Here is a 23,639-nt window from a genome sequence, read left to right as displayed (position 1 = left end):
TCACCTTCGCTATCATGCATTAGATACAAAACTACAAGCAGAGTGCATATTGGAAAAGGGAAAAATACATTCCACTAAATAAAAAAAAAGGGACAATGCAGACAAAACCCCTCACATATGAGTATTACCAGATTAATTTTCAAACAAACAAACAAACCTACTAGGTATTCCCTTTCCAAATATTTCATAGCGACATAGTATTTTAATTTGAATTCTTATTATGTTAGTAGCTAACTGCTTTTGCAGGATATTTGGAAGGTGATAGCATTAATTTTGAAATTTATACCAGATCCGTTAAACACACTGAAAAATAACATGCTTTAAACATACAAATGCAGTAAAACTTGAAAGGGTTTTGGTACTGTTTGTTTTTACAACAGATACAGACATCCAGTAATGTATGAATTTCTCATGACAACAGTTTAAATTTATTCTTTGATAATTATGAAGAAAAAGCAAGCAAAACAGTCATGTTCCTACCTGATTGAGATTAAGATTGTTCTCGATACTAAGAGGAATCAGATGGGGCAATACTTTTCCTGCAAGCTGTTCTTTGGTAATTCCCAACTTCTTGTGAGTAAATGTACATTTGTAAATACCTAATATACAACAGCAAAATAGCAAAAATTGTTAAGCTTAGTAAGCAATGTGAACAAACTCCAAGTAACACGCTCACGTATGTACTGATCATCTGAATGATCACTCTGCGCGAGCAGGGACAAACATGACCAAGAGAATCATAAAAAGTACTCCTTCACAACAGAAACTTATAACAGCAAAAGGCTTTGCTACAGTTCAGAACAAGAGGATGTCCAAAGTAATATTTAGCAGTTATGAAACCTGTTATTAGTCAAGGTATTATTCTATCCAATTATCTGAGAATATGCATCTTTGAATAGATCTCGTGCAACTGAGTTACCACAAAGTGACAAATTGCCACTGAGAAATCAAGCTATGTTAACTAAGGATATGCTCTCTCCTGGCACATTGAAATGGCTAGGATTAACTATCATACTGTTCTCTGATGGTATTTTACAAATATTGTTACCTAGAAGTATCTGGCTGTGTTACATTTGGGATCAGAAATCATGCATAATCTTTATCTGTTCTAAAATCTCTGAAAAAAAGAATACTGACAGGCACGAGGGACACAGTGTTAAGGCCACAAGTTCTATAGTGTTTCTGACAGGAAGAGTCCTCTGCTTAAATAGTCCAGCTCTTGTGGCAAATGCTAAACATATTAGCATAAAAGACACAGCAGCTTTCTTCACTTTCTATGGTAGTAGAACAGAGCTGTCACCAAGACAAAGAAGGTATCACATACAAGTAAGATGGTATTATGATTCTGGAGAAAAGGACTGCCTGAGTATATAAAATTGATTTCAGTCCACCATTTCCAAACAAAGGTTCACTTATTCCCTGTATCAGAGCAGAATTCAGCAGTAACATAACTAAAGTAAAAAACACAGTGTCCCTCTTCTTAGACAGCAAATATAAGTCAAACCTGCAAGGATTAAGGGAAACAGGCAGTTCTAAATCAGTACAATAGTACAGTTCTAAAACAGTACAGCCTTCTTACTGATTCTGAGCAAATCAAAATAATGCTGCCATCACATATTATTACAGTGTTTAATGAGGGCTGTTGCTGATACACCTCAACTGTTACAAACAGTCTTACTGACAACTTACTGACAACACTTCTTTGTCAGTAAGAGAAATGGTCACTGTCCTCCAGACGTGGCCACGCGGTTACACCTCTTTCTTGGCTGTCTCTATGGTCATCTGGTCTCCTTGAGTGCATTGAAATAGTTAAAATCACTCACCCTGAGTTAGGCAAGCACCAAGTGACACTAGAAAAGCACAACTGGTAGTGAGGTCTCCCCTTCCAGAGGAAACAAGCCATTAGGTTTTGTTAGGCATTTTGTGAGACTTCACCCAGCTCATGTTCAATTTCAGTGCAAAAGGCAGAGCTGTTTGTTTAAACATCCAACAAAATGAGTCTAACAAAACCTGCAGTAAAGAACAGCAGATTTGTAGACAATCATTCATAGCATCTGACGTGAAAGAGTATCTGAAAGAAGGCAGATCATACATTCTTCTGAGGAAAACAGCCTCTCTGGCTCCATGGAGCACACAGTCCATAAAGTGTCACAGCCCAAGAACTGCAATGAGTACTCAGAACTGCACTGGGCCCTGAAGACTAAAAATATGTGTACTAGTGTCAGATGTACCTGCAGTACTTAAGGTAACTGAACAGGGACGTACTTAAGAACCAGAAACAGGAAGTTTTAAATATTCATTTTAGAAATACACTATGTAAACATGATCAATGATGAGGAAGCTCTCAGATTTACAACATGAAAGAACATAAGATGAGAAAGTGGGAAGTATTAATTACCTAGAATTCCCATGAGCACTGCAGGTTCCTTTGATGGAATTTGTTGTAGAAAAGGTAAAATATCATCAAGTACAAACCATTTATCCAAGTACTCCAAAATCTTGCCTAAGCACACTAGTGAGTTTACCCGGACCTGTGAAGTATGATAAGAATTAAACCAACTCTTCATTATATTTTTGTCCAAGAAAAAAAACCCAACCTTACAAAACCCAGAAGAAAACAGGTGCTACTCAAACTACAACCTTTATATCTGAAAATTCAAGAGAAGTTTAAAAAAATCCTTTTGTGTCATGAAAGTAAAACACTTGTATATTATGCATAGTTACATAATGCTCACAAAATCTTGGCTTTTCTGCATGACAAACACTGTCAGTGTATATTATTGTGGAGCACACTTCAAAAATTTTTCACAGTATTATTAACACAATAAGATAACAACTTTAAAAATTGTTAAAAAAGTAAATGGCACTTTTGCATTGGTAAAAAGTATTTTACAAAATTTAAAAAAAGAAATCAGAGCACACTGATTGGATTTTCTTTAAAGACACAACAGCAGAAAAGCCAAAGTAATTAAAGGTAACAACAAATTCTGAGGACTGAGAGATAAAATTACTAGGATACTCACAGCAAGAGAAGAAGTCTGCAAACATGCATTTTTAATTCTTGGAATTAATGAATTTTTCATTGATGGGTAATCTATTAAATTGGCAAACGTGGGAATTATGTTTAGGCAAAGCTCCTACGAAAAAAATTCCATACAAGTTTAAAAAGAAACATGTACATTTATTACAAAATTAGTACTAATTTTACTCAATATCAAAGTCAGTTTGAAATGCCTTCTTAAGCTTTTCTTTTAAGGAAATATGTTCAACTAAGTTGACCCTAATCTATCAGACTCACTTAAAAATAGCTAGAATAATAAAGCATCATTGTATGTATACAGAACCTTGGAAACAGTCTTTAGAAAAGAGAGCATTCATAAAGTCATAATAAAATATTTGGATAGCAAGAATATCTTGTATTTTCACAAAACAACTTTACATAAAAACTAGTTTTTATTACATCAAGCTAATATAAAGCAAGCAAATTTGAATGAGTACTATCAACAGCAATACAATGATAGGGTGAAAGATAAAAGAGCATTAAACATATTTTAGCAACAGAGAAAAAATAAACACACAATTTCAGCCCAAAGCAAAAAACAAGAGACAGTAATATTAAGTGAGTTGCAAGTAAATACCTGAGTAACTAAACTACTGACGCAGAAAAAACTCATGCCAGGTACTTAAAAACCAAAAATCTTTCTCCATAATATTGCAAAGGCTTTGCAAAGGCAGAAGTCAAATCTGATTATCCAAATCGTTCTTTAGGAAATATTTTTAGGTTTATTTATCTCCCCCTCCCACCCCTGAATGTTTTTGGGTAACTGGAAGTTAATTCCAGTAGAATGATTAGGAAAAAAAAAAAAACCAAACAGACAAACTTGAGAAAGGTAGAGAAAGAACAAAGAGAAAAATTAAAATACAGATACATAAAAATGTCACCAGAAGGTATATTAATATGATTTTACAGCAAATCAGGTCTTCCAAGGTAACTGTCAGCACAGATGTTCTTACCAGAAGGATCTCAGTATAAGCCACCTCTCGCTGACAGGTAAGAGCATGCATGCCTGCATAGTTTCTGCTGCACAGGCAATGGAGTATAAATGCATATCCTACTTTTTGCTATGGTGGCTAGTAAGATTTTTAAGATAGGAGCATTAGAACACCAGTCAAGTGGTTACCCCCTGGGAAATAAGGGAACTAAATTTTATTTTATTAAAACCAAATTTTCTTTAATAAAACACTCATCTCTTTCAATATTCAGGAATATTACACAGATTTATCTTCTTTTTTTTTTCCAAGTGAACAAATACATGAGTATACAAAAAGTTGGCACATCAGCTGAAAGAAAAGAGAAAACAATGTTTTAAATAAATGCTGCAATTGCTATACCTGGATCTGAATTGAAGGTGCTTCCAAAGCTCTATAAACCATTGGTAGAACGCTGTTCTTTATTTCATCTGGTGGAGTTTTGGTTAGAAGTAAGTCCATTTTTTGCAAGAAGATTAACAATATCTATTAAAAGAAGGACAATTCAGAAGCCAAAAGTTTTAACTCCAGAAGCATATATTTACAACTTAAAGTGTATTGTAACATATCATAAAAACTTCACAAGTTTTCTTAGAACTCAGTAAATGCGATCACTTACCATGTTGCTTGCCTGAAGGCATGGAAGACAAAAAACACTTTGACATATTATTGCATTTTAAAAAGAGCAAATACAAATCAAACAAAATATACATGTTCTAGACTGACCTCTCTAAAATAACAAATCCAAATAGCTAAGTACGGAGTTCTTGTTTCTATTTACTCCATGGTCTTTTGTTAAAATTCACCCACATAAAAATCTTTATACATACATCACTATTGAAAAAGCTAAACTTTCAGAAACCTATGACTCAAATTCTGACCTCAAAGCACTTGATTACAACTCCACATATAAAAGCTGTATTCCACGTGTCTAGAATAAATAGGGATGTAATGAAAACAATATTGCAACTACTAGATGGCCACAAAATGCCTTTATTTTATTTCACATGGAAATTGTATATCATAAAATAAAAAATCTCAAACAAAAAACCCTCACATTGCATTAACCTAAAAAGTAACACTAGAATAGCACATATATATAGTGTGATTCATCTTGCTCAGGCTTAGCCATTTAAAAATTAGCCACTATTCTAAGTCACTCATCCAGGTTCAGTCTCAAATACAGAGAGTGTCTCTAACACATAAGTTTCATAGCTCAGCTCAGACAGGCAAGACAACTTGCTAGAGGTGACACTGAGTATCCATTGATATATGGACCCATTTTAGAAAATAGGTTAGACTAGATAGATAAATTATGTTGAATGTCAACATATTAATAGCAAAATGTCAAGTATTTTATAGGAGGAAATTAGACTTAACTTTTAAGTCTAAAAATACATAGCAATCAGTGCCTATATGTCAAACAAATGGAAGCGTCAAAATGTAGAAATAGAAGTATATCAAGAGCAAATTACAAACTTCCCCCATTTATTTGCCTTCCTTTACAGGGAAAACAGATTTTTAAACTGCAGCTAATATGTGTTTTCTCATTGTATATTTATAATTTCCTAAACTGCACACACACACACAAAATCATTCATTCATTCCAAGAAAACTGCTTCTGATGAAATATCCCCATATTTGGGACAAAGAGGGTAAGACGGACAAGATCAGTTTTAAAGTTAGATTTTATAATTTTCTTCAATATAGAATTTTTGTTTGTCCTAAACTTGGCTTTTTGAAACCTACATGTGCTCATAACACATGTTCTTCTCTAACAGCTCTGTAATGCTGTGGAATTACAGTTTGTATGTTAGTTACATCTATAGCTTTGGAGAAACATCATTCGATTGTTTTTGCAAATTTGAAAAGAATATGAATGAAACCTCTTATTTAACAACTAGTAAATTTCCTCTAAAATAAGAACCAAGTACTATACAGTAATTTAGACTTTACAGAAGCAGTTCAGCTCTTTTCCACTGCCTGTCAATGCTTTTCATCTAAGATAAAGCTGAATCATTTCTATCTCCCTCTACCTGGGTTTAACTGGAATGTAGTTCATGTTGTTCCAAAGAACACCTTTTAGTTTTAGCTTCTATGGTCATATTCATTACTTTTTATCTATTTAGGTAGAAACTAAGATGCTACAGTCACAGATTCACACATATCATCTAACAAGCAAGTAGTAGCAGTTGCACTCTAAACAATAACGCATCTTTTATTAGTGCAGAGCCCAGTACTTCTCAGGGTACACTGTGGTGGACTGAATTAGAATATGGATTTACAGCACATCCTATGCTAACTCTCCATGGATTCCTGTAATTATAAATTAAGGGTCTGTCTGGGCAGCTATGCCAGAGTAAGCTACTATGTTAATTTACAGCACACGTTACTCCACACTAACCCCAAGAGTATGATATAAATGAGCAGTTTAACTAAATATTTAATTTTCATATTATAAATTTCCTCATACAAAGACATTGTGAACACTAATAATGTCTTCATACTGAATTACAGTAGCTTCCCTATGATATGTTTATTTCCTAACCCAAGTATACTATGAAAGTTAAGCAACAGGCCCCTCACAAAAATCTACATCTCAAGACAGCATTTGGAAGAAACACTGGCACATTCTCTGTCTGCCCCTCTCTAGGAGCAAACACACAGAAACTTTTTTGCCTTGCACAAAGATAGACCTAGAATTCTACCCTCTAGCACTCTGAACCTTTGTATTTTTTTCTCAAATTCCTGGTAAATTAATTTTGAAAACATGACCTAGATTACTTAAAGAAACTTTACCATATTAAAAAGACCACAGAAATAATAGTTGAATAAGCCTTGTAGAACTTAGCATTGAAAATATCAATGTAAGAATTTAATACATAGTATCTAGATAGCTACAGAAAAACTTGTGGTCAGCTCATAAAGAGAGCTTTGCCAAGTTTGTATTTTGCTTCCCTCATTTCTCAAGACATAAACCAGCTTTTGTGTCCATTATGCTGCTGATAAAACTGCTACAAACTTTTTACAGTGAAGATCTTTCTCACAAATCTAATGTTAAAGGCAGCAAAACATAGTGTTACCTTTTAGGATGACACAGCACAAATGAGATGTTCACTGACTTTTGGTTGGTTAAATGTTTACTTTTTTCAAGACAACAACAAAGCTAACATAAAGCCTCAGTGTACCAAAAGTAAACAGTAATAAGCAGTTCAAATTTTCCAAGGTATTCTCAGTTACACAGTTGTTCCCTTTCTCCCCCTCCTCAGTATAATGAGAATTCTTTGGTCCAGTTTTCTGAAACCCAGAAATAAAAAGTCTACTTGTTCATTTCTATGTTTACCTTGCCCTTTAGGTGCTCTACCAGGAAATAATGGCATAAAGCAATAAACCAAGGTGAGCTGGAAGGAATGCATACATGCCTTTCATCTGTGGAGGCACAATGCCTAACTTAGTGACAGAATTCTCAGGAATCATCACGCACATGGTGATGATAAAAGGCTGTAAATTTTTGCTCCTTTACAGTAACAATGGTGTCTTACTACTTTTATGCATTTAAACTACAGTGAAAAGAGCATAATTATCTTACATATCACATTTGACATACAGAATTAAACAAATTTCACAAATTTGTGCACAACCCTCAAATAAACACTGTTCTTATTATCATGGATAAACAGCAATTCTAAGAGAGTGCTAGAGTTACAATTTTTTCACCCCATGATCCCAATGTCAGCAATCTGGACACACAAAAAAAAAAAAATCATGGGTACAGCTTGCTCAGATTGGCTAGATAAGTGATAAAATGCTTATAAGTATACCTTCTACAATCAACCAAAACCAAGAATTGAGTGGTATATTAAATGTTTCCTTTTCTGCTTCTCTAATCTCCTTAACAAATATACCCTCAAAAAATTCATCTGAAAAAGCAGAGGCTTTGTATATTTCCTGGAAAAATCTATTTTGCATGAATCAAGACTGACTGCTTGGACAACTACAGACAGGTTGGGCAATATGTGTGAAGCTGGAAAAGGCAAATAGAACAATTAGTCATTTTTCAGAAGAAAAAACCACCAAAGGGAAAAATTGTAATCTGAACAATATTAACATACCTGGATTGGTTCTTGCTGCTTAAAAACAGGACCAAGATCAGGCAGTATAAGCCTGACATACTCCTCTTTGGTACATTCCTCAGCAATTAAGAGAACATTAGGCAAGACGAAGGGTACCATATCAGGATTCACAAATTCAGAAGTCAAGCAAGGCAAAATTCGCTGAATTATAACACGCTAAAAGAAAAAAAAAATACAACAAAAAACCAAGTATGCCTCATGTTGTACTGCACTGCAGTAAGTCACCACTGTGCCAGCTCAGCAGCTTCTGTGTTAACCCAATATTTACAAAAAAGCAGACAGACAATTTTCAGTTTTGAAGTCTTATTTTCACAGTATACTGCAGCTAATTTATACTGTGCTACCCTGGTTACTTTTCTGTTAGCACTCAAAACATAACTGGAGACTTTAACAACTGTGAAGCTCAACAAAGCAACAAACTGTACAACAAACTCAACAAAGTAATAAACTATACAGAAAAAAGGACTTTCAACCACATAAATGAATTAAGAAAACTTTATTCTATATGCTTTCTTTAAAAAGACCCTTAAAAAAGACCCTACCACCCCCAGAAAATAATCCCTTTTTCTGTTCCCCATCATTCACTCATCAAACACATAATGATACTATACTTCCCAGTAAAACTCCAGGTACATTCCCTAAATAGGATTTTGTTGATGAAACAGGTATTTGCACTGTGGATGTCTACTGCAGAGTCAGACATCCTTAAATGCTTTTCAAGTCAATAAACAGAAATATACAGTTCAAGGGCACAGTCACTTCCCTCATAGAACATACTTTCAAGACAGGAAAAGAAAAAAAGAATGCCCTGAAGATGATTAGGTCAGTCTGTGGCTGCCTAAAGTTAAGTGAAATGCATGCCATCTATTTTCAAATTCAAAGCAGTAACCATTTCTGATCAAAGGAGAAAATTACTAAATTAAAAAGAAGAGAGTATTAAACATGAAGTCTGAATTTTGCACTGTGTAGTGCAAAACAGAATTAAAGAAATTTAATGCAACAGTTGAGAAGCTCCCTTATTCCATTAGGTATTAAACTAATACTATTTTTCTATCACATATGCATTATGGCTTATATAAATTAAAGTATACTATAAAAGGAAAAGGAGCGAGTCTAGACATAGTGTCTAACAGCACACAGAAGAAATCTGTAATGACAGGCATTTGCCTTTGAGATTTCTGGGCACTGTCAGCACAATAAAGCACTTAGTCTATTAAGGGAAGGAAGCTTTAGACTATTCAACATTAAAGTACTGCCTTGCTATGAAAAAAACTTGAAACAATCTTATTGGGAGAAAAGGCAGCAAGATGACTTCCAAGAGCTATGATAGTACCTGGAAACAAAGGGAAAGCCTTGTAAGTGAAGACAGCTTGCCTTTAAACTGGGGTGAACTACAACAGGACATGCAAATGATGGTTCCTTACACATATTGATAGCATGATTTGCCATTTTCCATTTAAAGTATTATTTAAAGCTGAGGAGTATTTCCAAACTAGTTGTTTTCTAATCTCCCTTTCTTTCCTACTGCTCTATTCTGACAGTCTACTATGGTACAATACCAAAGAAATTCCAGCTTCCAAAAATCAGAATGCTAATAGATGTTCACATATTTTCTAACTCGTTATTTCAAGACATCGTTCAAACATACCTTGGGTAGTTTTGGCAGAACCTTTGGTAGTCCTTTAAAAAACTGTGATTTCTGCAGGTTATCCCTTTGAAATAATGAATCAAAATATTGAAGTGTCATTGCTCCTACATCATCGAAGAATGGTATCTAAAGATAAGATTAAAAGTTTGTGATCTGGAGGGAGACGACACTGACACTGCTACAATAATTCCAAAACATAATCATCTATTTACATTTTCAATGCCCTATAGGAAACCTTTACAATGACACATCTGCGACTAAAAATGAGAACATTTTTAGACACCAAGTAATATAATATTCACAGATACAGGTTGATTCAGACAGAATTTTCCTGGTATTTTTCAAAAACCCATGTATGTTATGTGCACCTAAGTTAACTTACTGTATATGAAATAATGTTTTGTCTACAGAAAAATGTAATGAAAAGTAAAAACTTCGATTAAAAGTTCTCCTAGGAATAATCATGCTATTTAATATTACAGTAAGGGATTACCTATTAGATCACAGAGATCTAGCTACCACCCCTGGAAACTCTAGGAAACCCTGGAAGCTCTAATATCTCTACTCTACACTTCAGTGTGCAGTGTACCTGTAGCAAAAGAGACTTAACATCTTTATAAAACCATACTGCTTAATACAACCATTTACAGATTTGTTTTATTCCTTCAGACAAGTGAGTTGATACTGGAGAAATATTTGCCGATTCCCTCACTTGCCATCTTTCAGCATATATGCTGACAGAAGTCATTACCTGCTCCCCCTCTCTTCTGCACTCACTATTTCTTCCAACTGTTAAAACACTGATTTCTCTCTCTGCGTACAATCTTTTTATATGACAGCAAAAGAATAAAATTATTTAGCAAAGCAAATCTATAAACAGAAACCTGAAAGGCTATCAGATATAAGAAAAAGGAGTATAAGACAAAGGAAAAACCAGGCTTTAAAGTTCTACTTTCAGATAGGAAAGAAGAGCAACAGTTTGTCAAATGAAAACTTACATTATCCTACTTGCAATTAATTTCTGAATATACTTTATTCTTCTGCATATTTAAATCATAAGACAAAAGTTAATCCTTACATTTATAGCCCTTGATCATTTTATTGTTTCAAAATCCTTCCAATACAGTTTTAAATACTGAATTGTATAAAAATATAGCATAGAGAAGCTTCCAACTGTATTGGAAAGGAGTAAAACAGTGTTGCACTGAATAATTATTCTAAATTCTGTCTCAGTACCCACTTTTTCTATATAAACAAAGGTCAGCATAAGGACAACTTCTGGCATCAACAAACATTATTTCCGAAATAGTTCAAAAACATTTAACATTTCAACTAAAATGATTAACAAAAACCACTTTAAAATAGATCTACACATCCAACACTATTTCCCCTCTATCCTATGGCTACTTTATTTTCCATGAACTGACCTTAGTCATTTGATCTGCGTCTGGTCTGACTGCTGGAGCTACATTTAAGAGTAGCTTTACATGTTCACGCACCTCCTCTGGTATATTCTGAAGAGTAGTGGAGCTTAAACGGCTCAGCTGCGTAAGTAATTTAAGCACATGCACCATGAAGTCACAAAATCCTGTATATAACTATTTCCAGTATACAACAGGACTATACTTGATGGTTTTTCTACCCACACCTTTGATATCCCTCCCGTCTCCCCTTCTATAACCCATTTGTTTCTGAGTCCTCATAGTCTTCTCTGTTTCCCCACAGTCTAGCTGTTTCAGGTTCCATTCCACTATTTTCAACTTCCCATTGTAGTTCAGGTTATCAGAGAACACAAACATGGTATCTTTAAACAGGCAAATGTCATTCCATGAGGTGTTGTCTGCGAACATTAAAACACAGGGCACATAGCTACAGCAATGGGCACCCAAAGAAGTTACAACAAAGGCAGGCTGCATATGAATGGACATTATGTCATCTGATCCAATTAACTGCTTAAACCATGACACTGTCTTCTGTTAATGTGCACAGTCCACAAAGAATGCAAAATAGTGGACTACGTGGATACCAATTACAACGTCAAGTGATCAAGTCACTCCAAACTCAGCCCTCTTTCAATGGTCCTACATAGGTAATTCACTGCCATATGTTTCATACTGTTCACTCCAACAAGTAAACATTATTCCACAAGACCAGTATTCAACAGGTTTACAGAGAATTCAGATGAAAAATGCAATCTGTAGTTTATAAAGTTGGTACATGTAACCTTCTCTAGATATGTTTTTATTTCCCATATTTTTCTAGGATTCTTTTTTTCTTGTTATAATGACAGTATGCAAGGCAAGATACCGTTATCAGATGGTTTATGTTGAAGCACTGATACAGTGTTCTACATATTTAAATCTATTTTAAAACAATAACTTTTCAAATATGAAAATCAATGAATAATAGTCACAAATAGAATACCTGATCCAGTTGTCTACTAAAGCTTTTATAAATATCTTGCTTGTTGACCTCAAAAATTGGTTTCCCTTTATTAAACACTGCATACATAACAGCTCCTAGAGAGTACATATCACTGGCTGTCTCACAGCTCACAGACAGAATATATTCTGGTGCCAGATACTCAGGATTTGGAAGACACAAGGATGGCAAATTTGGATCCCATTCCTTACAAGGGAACTTTGGCTACAAGAGAAGGAAGAAAAGTAAAAGAAAGTACATTTATTAGGGATTTTTAAAGACTATTTTCAATAAGAAACTCAAGCAGCAAAAAACAACTAAGCTACTCAAATCCAATTATGAATCAAACAGAATCAGAGTAAGGCAAAACTGTTAAGAATCTGTCTGTAGCTTAGAGTGATTAGCTGATGCATTTAAGTCTGAATATTAGAGCTGGGAACTGTAATGTAAAAATCAAAGCACCTCTGCAAGAGAGAAACATAAGCTATGATGGAAATTCATTGCAGGAGGTAGTAAACAGGCACTGAGTGGATGCAACAGATTAAATTAGGTAGTTTTGCATGTCATCCAACATGCAGGTGAGCACAAGTGGCATAGGCTTCAGCCTCTGTCTGAAAACACCACTAGTCTATTTTGACTCCACTGAGCCAACTCTTTTTCTGTGATGACCAAATGCAGCAATTAAATCCAGACCTGTGCCATATGTTCAAAATTCCTGCCAACAAAATACAGAGGTGAATATTAAATAAATGATTCTGTACTGGAACGCCAAGGTCATGAAACTGGTTTCAGACAAAGATCTGAATTTGAAATTTAATGATGATAAATATAAAGATTATTACCTCCTGTTCAGATGGATTTGTTGACTGGATGCAAAAATCAAAGCCCATAATTTTCCATGCTCCACTCTTATTCAAAATTATATTTTCAGGAGTAATATTTCCATGGACCATTTTCACACTACTATGCAAAAATGACAAGCCTTCAGAAACCTGTTAATAAAAGATCGTTATTTCAGGTTAAGTATTTCCCCAAACATCCTGTAAGACATTTCTAAAAATTCTGTTCCTACGGTCACAATTAAATTCATAAATTAACTAAGAAACAATTTTTCACCACTATTTTAGCCTATGTCTTGGAAACTATGCATGGAGAAAATTAAACACAGATGGGTAATTAGCAGATGAGATTACTAACGTCCATCACAGCATAAGTGTGGTGGTGCATTCCCCCCTCCCCTCAGGCCACACTATGATCTTAGAACAAAAATGCTTTACAAAGTTGATTAGTATATTCACCAAAAAAACCCTAGGAGCTACTGGTCCTCCACAGAAGGTAAAGTTTCACATAGAGGAGAGACAGCTGTAGCATGGACATTTATACGGAAAATAAAAATTAACTGAATTTTGTGTTTTACATGTCAAAATAAGCAAAAAAGAGTAGTAACTTAGAGCCTCCAGCATTAATCCTCTCTCCCACTTAGAGTGATCAGGGCACTATTATCTCTCACTTTGCAATTATTTGATTTACTAGAGGTAGACAAAACTTTGTCAGTTTACAGACTTCATAAAAAAATTATTAATACTAAATGCACATGAAAATTGTACGGGCAACCTGTCATACCTGAAGCAAACCATATTTGGTCTCCACATCATAAAGTTTGTATTCTTTAATATCAGATGGTAAAGGAGAAGGTAGGTTGTCCCAGTTGCCAAGAACATTAGCTAAACTTGCACAGACTGGTTCTGTACAAAATGCCAAGCAATCCCTGTATAGGAAATGCATTAAAGAATTTCTTGTAAGTAAATGTAATAAGTCCCCTGATTGTGAATAAAGAACCACGCAAACATCATACTATATATTACCAGTGCACTTGGTGCTACCAAAAACCATATTGTATTTCAGGTTTTGAATTCTTATAATATTATACTAAAGAGAAATATATCAATACCTGAAGTATTAAAAAAATACTAGAATTAAGTTATTTTATTCTCTAATATTCACATAAATCGCTAATGATACACACAGTGCTTCATAAAAAGTTTTAACAAAAAAAAGACATTCTTGTCCTGATCCAAGAAGATCAAGCAAATAAGTTTTACTACTAATAAGACTTGTAAAATCAGGCTTTTACCCGTGCCTAAAATTGACATGTCCCTGATTGAAGCAATACTTAATGTGTTCAATGATCAGAAACAAAATTAATATAATATAAAGTAGCACCTGAATATTCTTTTTCTTTGCAGAGTAGTAGAAAAGAAGAGCTACAAACACAAATACACTTGTTGTATGAACTGCAGTTTGCATGTGAAGTGACTGTTTTCTAAGTTGTTTTATCGATTCTTTTCTTCATGTAAAACTACTGGTCTTATTTATGCATTTTTGTGCCAACTGTGTTTGAAGCAAACTTCTGCACACATAACACTGTGCTTCAAAATTCCAAATTTCTAAATTGATCCTGAAACCAATATATGTCTTAGTTTCCCAAACTCCAACACAGAGTCATTCTTTATATCCACATTCTTTATACTGGTCTGCACACTGGTGGAGGTCCTGGACAGTCATTACAAATCACTTCCTAATTGTTTTAAAGTTTTTTTTGGAGAAAGCATTACATGGATGGTAGCACACATACATGCTTTAAGGACAATTAATTCATGAGAACACTAAATACTGCATAGCATGAATAGAGAGAACAGACACCAAGTAACAGTAACAAAGATATATTTTTGAATATAAAGTTGCAGGCAAGAAGACAGAACCTAAATTTTTGTTCTTTCCACAAAAATATCACAATGTCTCAGCATGGATCTCCCACATACTTTTAAAGTATTTTAATAATTAACAAGCTTGGTCTTTGAGGTAAAATAAGGCTGCTGAAACATGCAAACCTCCTATTATTCATCAGATTTTAGTTTTATCTACTGCTTCTCTGAAGGAAAAACAACTGAAAAGTAAAATATACTAAATCATAGGTGTCAGCCAACCTGACAGAACTTCTTTGCTTGGTTTCCTCCCTACCATTCTGTTAATGACATACCTTTCACATGTCTATTAGCACAACCAGGGCTATAAAAGTTGTTTCTGTTGAAATCACAAGGAAGAATCAGAGCACAGAAAGACAGTGTCATTCATTTTCAATCTGACTTCAACTTTACCACAGAGCTTATACATCTAGTTATGGTTGAGGGCATGGATGATAGAAAATACCTAGGGAACTATTCAGTGGTTTTCATAGCATAAACTCTGTGATTACTGTTGTTTTGAGGGAATAAAAAGACGAGTGTTTATTTTCTGCTTTAGAAGCTAATTAAAGGCTCCAAACCAACGTAATGGAAGGATGCAGTAAATCTAATTAAAGTAACTGAATATTGCAAGAGCTGATGTCTGCCATACAGTGTAGCTTCTCTAACGGTTTCTGACTAATATCAGAATGAAATTAATAGTAGGATAAAAAAAAAAGAAAACACTTTAAAAATAAAAATGATGCCCAAAACCGCATATGCTTTTTACAGGGAAACAATGTAACAAATTGAATCTCTTGTAAATTATCTGGGACTCCTCACACTACTATTTTTAATGGGTAGCAATGATATTATGAGTTAACTTTCAACTTGTTTGTTTAATCCTTTTCTCCAATAACAAGTTAAATATAGATGAATATTGGTTACCAGTTTTGTTAATGGAATTAACTGACAAGTTGCAAGTAAACATATTCATATTAAATATTTAGTGTAAATAAGGAGCTATTCATTATATAAATGCATGTAAAGATCTATACATCATTATATATATTATATAAATATAATTATATTGAATACCAATAATTTGTAGTAGACACATGCTATTAATAGTGGGAAAACTACCTACACACTAGGGTCAGAAAGATATGGTCTTTCTTTCTTTCTCTACTTCAACTGTGCAGGTATATCAAGTATCCATTTGCCCCATAAAGGAGGAACAAAGTGTTCAACAGTTCAACACAACTGTATGTTACTTGAGAGACACAAAAGAAAAAGACCAGGTACAGTGTCTCCAGAAGGAGCCCATGACGGATTTCTTCAAGAATAGGTGCTCTGGGAAGACCTGAAATTCTAAATAAATCTTGTAGCATGCTTGCACAACGTTACACATACGAATATTCTAAGCAAACCTTTCTTTTATGAATCCCCTCCAAAAACCGTTACATCACTTTCTACCACAGCAAGCAACTGGACGGGTTTTGTGCTTCTGCTGTTTCTACCAGTAGCTGAGTGTGCTGAGTATAGAAAGAACAATTCTCCTATGAATAAATACAGTAAACTTGAATCTCATCACATGTGTGGGTTCAGTGTTCCAGATATTTTACATCCAATACCAAAACAATGATTAAAAATGTCTCAACTTTACAAGAGCTTACCTAGATTCTTCCAATGGATGTTGAACAGTAAGTAGTCGAGGGTGTCGAAGCCTGGTCAGCTGTTGAACACCTCGTTTTAAAGACTCAATAATCTGATCTTTTTCAAATTTTTGATACTTGTCTATTAGCTTCTTATCAAAGACAAAAACAGCCACTTCCTAGAAATAATCAACAAAAGTTAATCAGTATATAACATAGCCAAAACCCAAGCCTATACACAATTACACACACACACAAATTTTTTGATTCAACAGTACAATGCCACAAATACAATAAACAAACAAAAAAACTTATTGTTCTTACTTTGTCCCAGTCATGGGACAGGTTACTGTATATAACCTCTAAAGTATGTACTTAAAGAGTTAAGGTACTAATGCTCCTGATTTTGCAAATAGTAATACATAAACTATACCCACTAACTACACAGAGACAAAGCAGCAGATGCATAGGACAGAAATCAGCTTGATTTTAAGTAGATGAAAGCATTTACATCAACTATGAACAGTTAAAATATTCTGAGTGTATATGCAGTCATTTGGCATTAAATATATCAAGTGGAGCTTTATTAAACCAGATCCTGTCTCAGTGTTCTGCCCCAAACCAGTACAATCTATATTAAACTAAACTTTCATTAGAAATAATTTATAGTCACAGTAATCTATTAATCTGATCAGACCATTCACATGATAGAACATTAAGAATTTTTTAATGCTTAAAGATGTGTGAAAAGAAGTCACAGAAATGTTAAACCAGAGAAAACCTCTCCAACCTCTGCAATGGAGTGAGAGAAAATCAAGTTTATATTTATATGAAACCTTGAAATTACAGAGGTCAATGTGAAATTAAAAACTACATTACATCACCATCTTGGAAGTCATTAAAGAGAAGTATATCAATTGACAAAAAAAAGGAATTAAAATCTCTGTCATGAAACAGTGACTTTTATATGCTGTACAACAGCATTATGAATAATAATAAATGTTAGAAACAACAAAAAATATGAAAACACAATTTTCAGTCCCAAGAGGAACTCTATGCTCTTCTACTGCACATTTTATAACCATTACTCTAATTAAAATCTCACAGGAGAAGTTACATTATTAATTTAAAAACCCTAAAAACTTCTAGAAATAGTCTATATAAAATAAGAAATTCAGCCCAATACACAAAAAGTTGGTTTTTAGCTGGTTTCATTAAGCCATTAGCAGGTGAACACCTATAACTAACTGAACTAAGTACACTTTTCCTGCCTCTATCCATACTGGCTCCCTGATCAAGCTCTAAGTGTGATGGATGAAATATTAACACTGACACAAGGCAGAGAGGAACCAACAATGGGGATGAAACACATACATTGAGTAGGACATGACCAATAACAAAATTTCAAACCAAGATGGTACTTCTGAAAGCACTTCTGTTTGATGGTAAGTTAAAAGAATCAGAAAGTGAGTATTGAAATTGGACAGCATAAGACATCAGCTATGGTTTGAATACTTTATGATGGCTCTAAGTTCTATTGGTGCTTGATGCAATCCTACGTGGTTTGTTTGAACTCATCATTCCCTGCAGCTGGAAGGACAGAAGAGAACACAATTTGTGCTCCAGATCCCCTGACCAGTTGACCCAAGGCCCTTTGGTTCCCCTTGACTATCCATAGCCTTCTTGTTGAGACTTGGCTGGTACCCACCTGGAAACCAGTAGTGGGGAGTAACCAGTGGGCTGTACCAGACTGGGAAGTTTCTTCATGATGTCTCTTACCCAGGCCCCAGGGAGGCAACACACCTCCCTGTGGGTTGGGTCTGGTTGACATATTGGGCCGTCAATTCCTCTCAAAAGGAAGTCACCAATGACTACTATACTTCTTTTTTTTCTTAATTGAGGAAGTGATGTGGGGGGTTAGTTGCCTTGCCCTAGGCAACTCCTCCATGCCAGAAGAACCTTCATCTACATTATTTCCCTGACCCTCAGATTCCAGAGCCTCATATCAATTGTATAAGTGCACCGGGAAAGCTAAGGTAGGTTGGCAGGGAATTCACCTGCCACGCTGAGCAGAAGCCCGTTTCCACTCCCCTCAGTCTCTAAGGTCCCCTCTTTCTGCCCAGTAGTGAGAGGGTAGGGGATTCATTACTTCTTGTGAAGTAGAGGGCAGGTTCATTTGTCTAAAGTATGGCAGGCTGTGGCTCCACTAGTCAATCTCTTCCTCAGAGTCCCTAATACTTCTTAGTCTTTCTACTTGATCTCAGCTCCACCACTAGGCTGAGCAGATTGCTGACTTGATTGCACCTCATGCAGCTGTTCTCTTTGTTGCCCTCCAAGAGCAGTACAAATTTTCTTGTTTTTCTTCGTATTTTCTGTCCTCAGCCTGCTGGGGATAGGGAAGTGAATGAGTAGCTGTGTGGGCGCTTGGTTGCTGGCTAGGGTTAACCTGCGACATCCTCCCAGACTATTTGCAATCCTGAAATCTTAATGAAACATGCACCAGTTTGAAACACACATTGACAGTTTAAAATACGTGTCCTTATTTACCCACATAAACACCTTTCAAACTAAAGAGAATGCAAAAATCCTGCTCCTATCTTAGCCAATGCAACTACTACAAAAAGAGAAAGAAAGGGGGAAAGAGGGAGAAATAATTTTTTCCAATCAAAAGAAGGCAACCAGGTAACCAAGGCGTGTGCCCCTTTCTCTCCTGACCCCAAGAGGAAGGCAAACATTCAAAAAGAAAATGGGTTTGTGTGTCAAAAGAGATGCAAACAAAACTAGAAATTATTTCTGAAGTAAAGACTCCAAAATCTGCAGAAATGTAATGATATCGGAACAATATCTCTTCCTATTGATCCCACTGGATATTGAGGAAGCATGTTAATAAAACATGTAAAATATTCAAGCACTATATATTACAGAAACTCAAATACTGAAATTTTAAATAGCATGGAGTAATAATGACAGCATCTAAGCACAGAACATGGAAGCAAAAAAACCAACTCCACAAAATGTTTAATAAATATAGTTCACCATCTATCCTGCGAACTGAATTAATGTAGCGCTCTCATGGAAAAAACTCAAATTTGATCATGTTAAAAACTAAATTGTAAACACAAAAGCAAAGGAAATTTAAAGGTAGCAGTCAAAGTGCTTGATTTTAGAAATTTTATGTTTGCTTTCTCTTTCATTTTTGTCCTCTATTTTACTCATATGCACTCACACATTTTTTAAATGAAAAATTAAATGTAACTCAACATGCAAACACATGATATTTTACCAAAGCCTCCCACTGAGATAAGCAAAACAGTCTCTGAACTAAAACACTGGAAAGCATTCCAATATTACTCTGGTCTTTTGCCAGAAAAAGATTTTCCTCCCTCTTTTGGGGGCTTTATTTTCTATAAGCTTGTCAATGTTTTTTTATAACCCTACTTTCCCTCTAGTTTCTTTCAGTGATAAGGTATGCAATATAACTATTTCAATTTTAAAATTTATCAGCCTTTAAAGTATGAACAGGAAGCTTTAAGTTCAAAGTTACTATATGCACAGGCAAAACAACAAAAAGTTGACTTACCTACCTACCATAATACATTAGTACTACCACAATAAAAGTTAAACACAACTACAGTAGTCTGGAAGTGCAAATCATTATTTAATGAATTCTGCTAGTTTTACAACCGAGCTGCCAACAAGAACTTGGTGACCTCACCCCATCTATTCATGAGTGCACTTTCAGACACAGAAGCAAAAGAAAGGACAAGTGCCATATTATGCCAGAAAACATATAAAGACTAAGTTAATTAATCCAAGATGAGCTGAAATGCATACTGTAAAATTATATGCCTATATATAACCAGAGAGTCATAAATCTTTCAAACAAACAGCAGCAAACCAGCTACAGTATAGAACCAGATAAACATATGCACACAGGTAAGTAATTTCCTCACATTCTGTTAGGTTCAGTCACCTACAAAGTAAGCAAGAAAAGACAAAGTACATTAAAAGAACCCACACAAACATTCAGAAATCCTGGAGAAACAACTAGGCAGGAACCAGGACGAACTCAGAAAAAAAGAATACAATCATAGATATCCACTGTCACCAGAGATGGAATATTTGTAACTGTCCACTGACAAATTCATCCTGAAAACAAAGATTTCTGATGGGATCTGTTGTACAGCTACAGACTCCAAATTTAGCTGTTTTATCTGGCTACAATGACTTAAACTATTACTTGTGTTGTTGTAAAGTCACAACAACCTGGGCAATTAAGCCCTTATATCCTGCTTCTCTGAATACAATACACATTTACTGCAAAAAAAGCTAAAAGTTTGTAGCTTCAAGTTAGCTATACACACTTGCAATACAGTAAATATGTGCATCACTTCACAAAAGTGACTGCTACCCCTTGGAGAATGACAGCCAGCCACTTCCATACTGCCCAGCAAACATTCAAAAGGTACACGTGAAAGAAATAAAAAGTTTATATTAAAGAATAGATATACCGCATTACAACACACCATAAACTGTTTGCATTGCTGCACAGTTTTGTTGTGCAATGGCCAACAGAATGTTGTCATGATGTTACCTAACTGGTAATATTAATAATGAATGGTAACTTCATGTCAAATCAGCAGCCACCTAAAATTCCCAGCAGTACAACTGCTGTTGTATTTTTAATGACCAATGATGGCACACAAATGTACAGATGTTAGTCAGGGTTTACAGAGATACTGTAGGATCACATGTGGTAACAACTGAACTAAAGCTCCATAAAATAATTGGTCAGAACACCCAGTCAAAGCTTGAAAAACATGATCAACAGGTACCCAATTACATATATTCTGTACATACACAAGGGAAGAAACTTGCTACAACTCTCCAGAACTTAAAGCTACACCTGCTACAGGTCAAATGCTTACTGGACACATAGATTGTATAAAACCTATCAAAACTACCATACTTCCAATGTTACCACTTATTTGTATAGTTGAGTAAGACCAAAAAAAGAGCCCTAACCAATTGGTATGTTGGGTAAACTCCATAAATACTAGATGCACAGAGCTCTGCAACAGCTAAACAGATGCTTCAAGATATGGCAAAAGTACCTGATTAAACATTATTCCAACACTGTCACAATCAGATCACACATTCTTCATAGATTATTTATTCTGCATATTATATCTCTCCTCTATTTGCTACAGTTTATTTTTCCATCATCTAATGGACTGTATATACATTTTCCAAAGTTATTCCTTTGTGTCCATTTCTTTTTGGTACATCTGAAGCAAGCTGATTCATTGTCTAAGTGACTTCACATCACTTCAGCATCAAGTTTAACTGAAGGCCACAATTTATTAACACTTCCATTTACATGCTGAAAATTCTACTTCCTCTCCAAGTTTGAAAAAAGACTTTTCACATTTCTCCAGTACAACAAAATAATTTTCTATAATAACAATCCTTAAACTCTGTTTTTGGCAAACCTTCTTCTAAAGTCACAATCCCATACTCATTTATACATGTGACTTCAAGCGAGTCAGAAGTTTGTGTATTAGTGCTCTAAACCCTAATACTTCAAGGAAACTAAAAGGGAACAATACTGATCTGAAATCAGCACAGAGAAGGCACAACCAACTTCCTCCACAACCTCCTCCACTATCCCATGCCTTCCTGTTACAGTATCTCATGACTTAACATTTCTAAAGTTTCAATTTCTGTATGACAGCTGAGCAAAAAACTACAGTGTCTTTTGCTGACAACAAATGATGACATACTTCACAATTATTTTAAACTTAAAAAGCCAGTATTGCTGCCAAAAAAATGTTGCAAGGTACAACCAACTGGGGAGCCCATCCATGTTTAAAAAAAAACTCTTCCTTTTTGTCAGATCACTTTTAACTCAGATGAATTCTTGATCTTGGTCGCAAATTCTATGTTATGAATGCAGAACCACTTCTTTCTCCAGCAGTGAAAGCTTAAAGCAAATATCACCTACATAGCTGAGAACACTGTATTTAAATAGTGTTGAGGTTTTTGTTCCCCTTTGCTACTCTTAACCTTACTTTGCCCAGTTGGATTTTGGCTTTAACTGCCGCTTACCAACTGCTATCTATCAATCTGTTATCTAATGCCTATAAATGCATGTCTTTACTTGATAACTCACCTGCTTTGTTGATTTTTTAGTTCCATTAAATATCTTCCATGCAAGACCATTACCTCCACTGGCAATATGACGGCCCACATCAAATTCCCTGGTAACAGGGTTTCCCATGACCGCACTGGTGACATCAGCCGTTACCTTTGTAACGGTACTCTTCAATTTATTCAGCATGGACTCCATGGTTTCAACTGTGCACCAACGTATTATCCTACAAAGACAAGAAAAAAACAAGGGGTCACAGTCCTCTCAATTTCTGCTAACGGAAGGTACATGTTGAACACTACAACTTCTAAGGATCCAATAGGATACAGGAGCAAGCCACAAAAAGAATAGTGAAATATAACTTCCAGGGCACATTCACACTGCATACATGTATCTGTGCCTGCATTCCTGTGGGATTATATGTCATTGCTTCTACTCCTCCTCAGAAACTTCTGAATCTCTTGACTGTTCTTCGTTAGATCTAACAAAGAAATTCAATCATTTCTTGAAAATGGGTAACTGAACAAAGCAGAGAATCTATATACTGTCCCCCTGACAGGAAATGTCCACACCTTGTGTATCAGTATAAATCAACAGAGAAACAAATCTGAAGGAAACCAGACTCCTTTATTTCCAGTGCTCATGGAACTACACATTTTCTGAAGGGAAGGATTACTTAAGATCCCAGACTAGCAAAATAATAGATGTGTATTATACAGATGACAAGCAAAAAAAAAAAAGTGTTCTTTCCTACACTGTGCTTTTCAAAATACAGGCTCAAAATTCAGTATTTTACCCATTAGATTGCTGGCATTACTATTTGTATGATCTAACTATTAATGAACTTAAGTATTAATGCAGGGGAAGGAAACAAGAAAC

The 23,639-nt window shown here is 35.0% G+C and overlaps 1 protein-coding gene across 1 annotated transcript in view; it reads right to left on the bottom strand.

Annotated features, from left to right (window-relative positions):
- Positions 1 to 23,639, bottom strand: part of SCYL2 (SCY1 like pseudokinase 2) — a 32,861-nt gene that overhangs the window by 4,851 nt on the left and 4,371 nt on the right. The window contains exons 2-13 of the mRNA XM_051784805.1: positions 22,782 to 22,986; positions 16,631 to 16,788; positions 13,855 to 13,999; positions 13,074 to 13,223; positions 12,235 to 12,456; positions 11,238 to 11,354; positions 9,811 to 9,936; positions 8,142 to 8,318; positions 4,393 to 4,515; positions 3,024 to 3,137; positions 2,399 to 2,531; positions 481 to 599 (exon numbers count right to left, since the gene is read on the bottom strand). Of these exons, the coding sequence (XP_051640765.1) occupies positions 481 to 599; positions 2,399 to 2,531; positions 3,024 to 3,137; positions 4,393 to 4,515; positions 8,142 to 8,318; positions 9,811 to 9,936; positions 11,238 to 11,354; positions 12,235 to 12,456; positions 13,074 to 13,223; positions 13,855 to 13,999; positions 16,631 to 16,788; positions 22,782 to 22,958 (1,761 nt within the window). The 5' untranslated portion in view covers positions 22,959 to 22,986. The remainder of the gene's footprint in view (positions 1 to 480; positions 600 to 2,398; positions 2,532 to 3,023; positions 3,138 to 4,392; positions 4,516 to 8,141; positions 8,319 to 9,810; positions 9,937 to 11,237; positions 11,355 to 12,234; positions 12,457 to 13,073; positions 13,224 to 13,854; positions 14,000 to 16,630; positions 16,789 to 22,781; positions 22,987 to 23,639) is intronic.

The sequence above is a fragment of the Manacus candei genome, unplaced genomic scaffold (genome assembly GCF_025592945.1).
Source record: "Manacus candei isolate 608988 ecotype Guabito, Panama unplaced genomic scaffold, ASM2559294v1 h1tg000018l, whole genome shotgun sequence".
Taxonomy (NCBI): Eukaryota; Metazoa; Chordata; class Aves; order Passeriformes; family Pipridae; genus Manacus; species Manacus candei.
Note: the sequence above shows the minus strand (reverse complement) of the source record. Positions and strands in the feature narration are given on the sequence as shown.